This window comes from Trachymyrmex cornetzi, unplaced genomic scaffold, assembly GCF_001594075.2.
Source record: "Trachymyrmex cornetzi isolate Tcor2-1 unplaced genomic scaffold, Tcor1.1 scaffold152, whole genome shotgun sequence".
In the NCBI taxonomy this organism is placed as follows: Eukaryota; Metazoa; Arthropoda; class Insecta; order Hymenoptera; family Formicidae; genus Trachymyrmex; species Trachymyrmex cornetzi.
Genome location: NW_017296113.1, coordinates 37,009 through 44,485, shown reverse-complemented (window position 1 = coordinate 44,485; position 7,477 = coordinate 37,009). Strand labels below are relative to the sequence as shown.

General features: G+C 30.8%; 1 protein-coding gene across 2 annotated transcripts in view; it reads right to left on the bottom strand.

The window, feature by feature from the left end:
* Window positions 1-7,477, bottom strand: part of Ir68a (Ionotropic receptor 68a) — a 20,030-nt gene that overhangs the window by 5,593 nt on the left and 6,960 nt on the right. For both annotated transcript variants that reach the window (XM_018502957.1, XM_018502958.1), the window contains exons 5-6: window positions 1,243-1,348; window positions 575-861 (exon numbers count right to left, since the gene is read on the bottom strand). In XM_018502957.1, coding sequence (XP_018358459.1) covers window positions 575-861; window positions 1,243-1,348 — 393 coding nt within the window. The remainder of the gene's footprint in view (window positions 1-574; window positions 862-1,242; window positions 1,349-7,477) is intronic.

Below are 7,477 nucleotides of genomic sequence, written 5' to 3'. Positions count from 1 at the left end.
TAAATTATTAAATAAATAATATAATTATATAAATTATTTAATAAAAAACATTTCAATAATAATTTGGCGGAAGGCACGCTCCCAGTATATTTCTGGTATAGGAGCGCCCCTGAGTCAGAGCGTCACATGACCACCCGGCGGCTCGGCCGTGCGGTGGTGGGGGTTGCGCGTCGGAATCAGTCCGAAATGTGCAAATTCTTGCGTCTATTGTTTTATATAATATTTATGATAAACATAAATAAATTTTTAGTGATGATAAACACAGATAAATATTTTTTGCTTAGATTATAATCTTTTTTCTTTTGAATCTGATCAATTTTTATTGTCAGTAAAAAATTAGAAAAAATCACAAAGCTTAGATGGACTGTATATAGAGAGATGGAAGATAACCGATTATTTCTTTCTTATTTGGCAAAATATAAATAAACAATTCATTATAGAATTATTTATTTCGATTAATTGGAGTAATTACAGTCTTCGAAGTGCTGTTAAGTCTTTTAAAATAATTTTCAACGAATAATTCGTAAATTATTCGTACAATAAGTATACTATATCTATTATGTTAATAATGTACCTGAAAGGTAGTATCAGTAATTTCCATGAATTATCGGTTAATGCTTCTGGTGTTAAGAATGTAAGACATTCTGTGTTGTACGGCGTTGATAGGTCAAAATAATTCAAGTAATACAACGTATAATACAGATCTCCGAGAAAGAAATCGGCATTTTCGGCCATTGCTTCGCCAAGAAGACCCGTATAGCTATCGTTATCTCCCATTTTACCCCATCTTTCATTGGCGATATTAGAAGGCATATAATAATCTGCTTTGAAATTCATTGCCTGTGCTATAACTCGAATTAACTGAAACAACAATTCTTCCGTTAATTAAGATCTCGAAAATTTTTTACTAAATTAATATAAAAATAGAATATAAGAGGAGAACAATTTGTATATTTATTTTTATGTATTAAAAAATTAGGAGGCATGTTATTTTTAAAGGTTTTAAAATATTTCAACATTTGGCTTTTCAGATCAGTTTGCGATAAAGTCAATAAAAAATTAATATTTAATAAAGTACTTGATTTATTTAGGTTGCATTATAATATAAGTAATTTTTAATTTATTTTATAAACATCATTTTACGAATATCATGTTTTATTTTTTTTAGTTATTATTTTTAATTTTAGCTTTTATTGTTATGTATTATTTTATTTTTCTTTTACTACATATTTTAATACATACTTCGAATTCAATACCCAGTGCTTTAGGACTTGCAGCATTTGTACTTTGTTGATAGTAATCCCGCGATGCTTCCGTTACAGCCGGTATATGCTCGAAAACCGCAATTCTATATAATTTTCAATAGAACATTAGACATTGCAATAATTAATAAAATATATTAATAACATTTTTCATTCTGCGATAAAATTTAGGAACTTAAAGATACAAAATTCTATTAGAGCAATTTTTCTATCTTAAATATACGTTGAAAAAGCTAATTTGTATACAGGGTGTGTCCTAAGTACACTAAAGATTTTAAATGATTGCTAATACAAATTCGAGACGAAAACTTTTGACTGAAACGGGTTAGTTTCAAAGATACATGATGTTAAAGTTGAAAAAAATTTTGTTTTTTACAAAAATTTCAAGAATCATTTAGGCTATTTTGATGATGAAACTTTATAGTACATGTTTGAAAGATATGAAGTCTCATCTTTTTTTGAGATTATACACTATTTCATTATTCAATCAAGGATGGATCAAAGGATAAGTGAGTACGCTTATTTTACAAACAAAAAATTACATCACTGATTTTCCTTACGTAAATGAAATTTTTTTATAATTAATGGGATAAATTAGCAGAAAAAAGGTCTCTTTAATATTTTTGATAGTATAAGCCATTTCCAAGATCATTATCTACTAATAATAAGATAAAACGATTATTTTGCAATGTATGAATTCCAATTTATTTTTATTCTCGGAAATGACTCACTCTATCAAAAATATTAAAGAGACACTTTTTTTTCTGCTCGATACATCCCATTTATCATAAATAGTTTCAAACTTAAGGAAAAATCAGGATTTTTCGTAAAAAAGAGTATTCGCTTATCCTTGAATCCATCTCTAATTGAATGAAAAAATGTATGGCCTAAAAAGATAAAGCTTTACGTCCTTCAAACAGGTATCTTTAAACTAAGTCGTTTTGCAATTTAGCGGCAATCATTGGAAGTTGGTGCAATTGTTGGTAAACGTGTCATAACAAGTAATGAACTCGATGTGATAAGGCGTATTGTTAGCAGAAGCATTTATTCGTTTTTATTGTGTATGGAGATTTGAGAGTTTTATTTAAAGTGTTCTCGAAAACTGAAGGTAAATTTTTAATGCTTATATTGTATAGACGGTTTTAACATTTTACGGTCCAGTTGTTTTAAACCAAAACTATTTCGATCAGTGTCATTGAGATGTAAATAAACACGAGTTAACTCGTGAGCGGTATAATGTTCTTACATCAAAACAAATATACTCGTGTTCGGCTCGTAGAGGATTAATAATGTTTCATAAACAATATTATTTTGATTAATTGAAATTTCTAATTTGTTTATTGCCACGGGAAGACTATTATATAAAGACATGCAAGTAACATGGAATATATCAAGAGTAGAAAATTGGTTCTTGTTGTAAGCAATACTGTTTATTTTAGAATAATGTTTATTTGTTAATATTTATTTTACATAATCATTTAATAATTCTAAATTTTATTTTATTCTTCATTATCGATGTGCAATAATGATACTTTATTTTTTACGTGTTGTAAAATAAAAATATGGGTAAAAGATAAAAAAAGATTAGGGGACCCCCCCCCCAATGACCTTGATGACATATATTGTCAAGGTCATGACCCTGAGTAACCTCCAATAGGTTTTAGTCACTGCTCACCCTTCGTTAAAAAGTTATTAACAATTAAAGTTATACTATATATCGCAAAAATTCTCTACTTTAAAATAAACACACACACATCGGGGGGAGGGGGATGAACAGTGCTAGTGTTGTCGATTGGACAAATTTTTGTCGTCAAAAATTATATATATATACATATATATATGTGCACAACTCTCACCTTCAACTTTCACCCCCCTCTCCCCCTGCTTCAGGGGCGCACGACTCTCACCCCTGGGAAGTCTACCCCTGGAAGTTCTACCCACGCATGAAACATTTGGCGGTAATTTCCAGACACCCTGTATAATATATAGGGCATTCCATGCCCAGCTACCCATTCTGCGAAGTTTCATGAATTTCGTTCATATTGCTTGAGCTTGAACAGTTTAAATAAAGACTCTATGCCGAATAATAGACCCGTAGGCTAACTGTAGAGCCGTCAATTTTTGAGCTTTCTCGTCCTAGTCAGAAATGATAATAGAATCGACATCGATTCGACGTCGAAAGCATTAAATCGATGTCGATCGACATCGAATTGACGTTGGTTCGATGTCGATTCCATTATTATTTCTGACTGGGGTCGCAGCGCTCTTTTCGCTTGTCGTTAGTGAATATGGAAGGCAAGTTTAAAAATGAAATATTGACATTTTCTTATAGAAAATTTAACGCTCTTTCACGTGAAAATACTCTTTTTTTCGATCAGATCGTTTTTGACGATTTCTATCCGTTTTTAAATTTTTTCGCCGGCGCGACTAAAAGGCCAGTCTCGATTTTTTTTAATATAGCTCAAAATGTAGCCCCAGGTCTCTACTTTGTTACTCTAAAAGAACATAATGGGACATGCATTCGTTTGGGAGTAAGAACTCGGAAAGTGAGGCAATGTCACTCCGTCACCCGCTGCCGGCACGCCATCACGCTCAGCCCAATCGCCTGGCATGGGTCGCTGTTAGACCCTAATGATATTTCTGTACATGCACATGAGTTTAAAAACGATTGCTCTCTGCGTTTAAAGGCCCGTCTACAATACATGAAGTAAGAAGTAAGAGTAAGAAATTGACCAATCACAGTCGATTATTCTTCTCACATTCGACTGTGATTGGTCAATTTCTTACTCTTACTTCTTACTCCGTGTATTGTAGACGGGCCTTGAGGGGATGCTGGAGTCTTCTTTTTTACCGATAAAGCAAGCGTTTATGTTCCTGTATGTGCTATTAGCTCACCAAACATTTACTTCATGAAAAAATTATATGCTCGATCTTGACATATATTGTCAAGGTCATGACCCTGAGTAACCTCCTTTAGGGCAGGAGCACATGTAGAATAAATAGACGAATACAGTCGTATCTTTAGAATTAAGTTTTTACGCCTAAATAAAAAGATTAGTGCAAGGAATGAAATTGTGTGTCTAGCGCGTGAGAAATCGACGATGTGCGTGTACGACAGTTTAGACTGTTTAGCCATGGAACCGAGCAGTATTTTAGTTGATCTCTTTCTAAGAGATGGCGTTGCAATATGTTAGATAAGGACAGATAAATGCGTTTGAGCGAGACACAACGATATATAATAAGTATAAGAAATGAATGAAAGATGTCACTATTATCGAATTTAGAATTTAAAAAAGTCTGTACTATCGACCTTGATTAACTTCGACCGTCACTCCAGCATGCCCTTAATAGGGTTGAGACTGTCTTTAAGAAATACCTTAATGCCTGCATTACAATTGTATTTTTTAAATTTAAAATGTTTTATTTTTATTTTGATTTTTTTTGTTAATTTTATTAGTCTTTTGTTATTTTTATATTTTTGTTACTTTTTGTTGCTTTTATTTTTATTTTTTATTTTTATTTCCTAAAATATTTTCATATTTTATCATTTATTTTCAGGAGAAAGTAATTTGAACAGTGGCATTAGAATATTTCTTAATTGTGATAGTTTCTTTTCTCCAGAAAGCGGAATAAAACAATAGTACTTTTGTGTTGATGACACTGTTTTAACCGCGGAAAATCTTGCTGCCTTTTTCATATCCAAAAACGAAGCTATATATAGAATAGGTAGTTCAACAGTGAATCAGTAGTTATAAATGCGACGTTATCAGATTGTGCTGCTATCATGCAGCAACTCGCGTTTGAACTCCTCCTCGGCTCTCCAGTCGACTAGCAGATCGCGCCAAGGATGGCTATATAATGTCACATTTTAAGAATTTTGGGTTGCAAAGTAAGCTTTTTTTGTAAGTTTTACGCATTTATATTAAAAACAATACAAAATCAAAGGCATTGAACCACTACGCCAATTATCGTCAGCGAAATTGATATATTCTATAAAATTTATTACAATAAGACGTTTCGGTCTAAATTAGACCATCTTCAGTTAACATTCATAAACGATGTAAGTAGAATTAAACGAAAATTAGTATGACGCTAGTGTTTTCTACAAGTCATTATAGTTATTAGAATAATACAAATTTTGTTCATACACTGATCCGTTTCTTCTCAGTTTAACAATTATTCTTCGATAACAATTTTCTTTCGTATATGTCAATAATACGAACTTTAGCATTTTAGCAGATATTGTTATACAGGATTTGGAGATGAATTTGCTTTCGAAATGTAATTTTAATATACCAATCTATTATAGGTACGTGGATGATATCATCCTTGCGGCTCCTAATAATCAAATTAGGGAAATTTTAGATTTGTTTAATAGTTATCATGACAGATTGAAGTTCACCTGTGAAGAAAATAACGATAAATCAATGAACTTTTTGGATGTTAGTTTAATTATTGAAAAAGAACATATTATATTTAATAATTACAAAAAACCGACTAACTCGGGAAGGTATCTCAATTATAATTCTAATCACCCGATAAATCATAAAAGAGGTGTTATAATCGGTCAATTTGATAGAATAATTTTTTTGTCACATCCTAAATTTCACACAAAGAATATCGAGAATATGATTGACATCCTGTTGAACAATGGTTATCCTCTTGAATTCCTTTTCTCAACTATCAATAAAAGAATTAAAAACCTATCAAGAAGAGATAGTTTATATATTAATAACGTTTCTTTACAAGATTCTAATGAAAATAATGGCATAAATAATTATTTTATCATACCGTACATTAAAGAAATTTCAGAAAAATTTAAATCGATAGCAAAAAAGAATGATTTTACTGTTGCTTTCAAACCTATTAATACTCTAAATTCAATTATAAAAACTGGTAAAGATAAATTAAAGAGTATGGAACATAGTTGTGTTGTCTACAGGATTGATTGTCTTGACTGTGAGGCCTGCTATGTTGGACAAACGAAAAGGAAGATAGAAACTAGAATTGCTGAACACAAATCTAGTTCTAAGAAATCCAACAATTCACACATGGTTGTGGCACAGCATCAGGCACAATTAGATCATAATTTCGATTGGAAAAATGTAAAAATTCTAGATATGGAACATTCTTTGCACAGGCGGCTTACATCTGAAATGATTTTTATTAAAAAACATAGTAACGTAATCAACAAACAGACTGATACGGAAAAATTTCCTGAAATATATTTACCTCTATTAAATTCTTCAACTAATGTATGATTTTAAAACAACTAGCAGCGCCACATAGACTAGTATAAATAGGTTGACTTAGGTATAGAACTCCGCATTTCAATTATAACTCAGAAGGTCTTTATATCTAAAATTCCAAATCCTGTATGTGCTGCGAAATATTGTTAACACAGGTAAATAATATTAAAATAATTGTTACACCACGAAATTATATCGAATTGACGGTTTTTATACAAATAAGTTTAATTAATTGACGATAGTTATTTTGATATATAACAGAATTGGGGAATCTTGTGTTCAATATCGTACATCGCTGAAGTATTTGGATGGATTTTTTCTGTAATTGAATACTTATTGACATATATGAAGGAAAATTGTTATCGAAGAATAATTGTTAAACTGAGAAGAAACGGATCAGTGTATGAACAAAATTTGTATTATTCTAATAACTATAATGACTTGTAGAAAACACTAGCGTCATACTAATTTTCATTTAATTCTACTTACATCGTTTATGAATGTTAACTGAAGATGGTCTAATTTAGACCGAAACGTCTTATTGTAATAAATTTTATAGAATATATCAATTTCGCTGACGATAATTGGCGTAGTGGTTCAATGCCTTTGATTTTGTATTGTTTTTAATATTAACCACGTCTCGACTTACATTGTTTTTTACGCATTTTTTATATTTTTGTTGTATACCTATCATTTTTTTCATTGTGCAATCGTTTTGTGTGCATATTTGGCTTTATTATTCTGTAAGCAATTTTTTCTGTTATATTATTTTATCACATTATTTAGGAAATTATCATGGAAAAGATTAGGTGGTCTACAACGAATCATTTTGACGTAGTGAACAATAAACCATGGTATATTGTAGACCACATAACTTTTTTTACGACCTTAAAAATAATAATTCATTGTAATAATCAGGGAATGGAAGTAACTCGTTACTTGTAACGAAGTTACAGTTACAAGTTA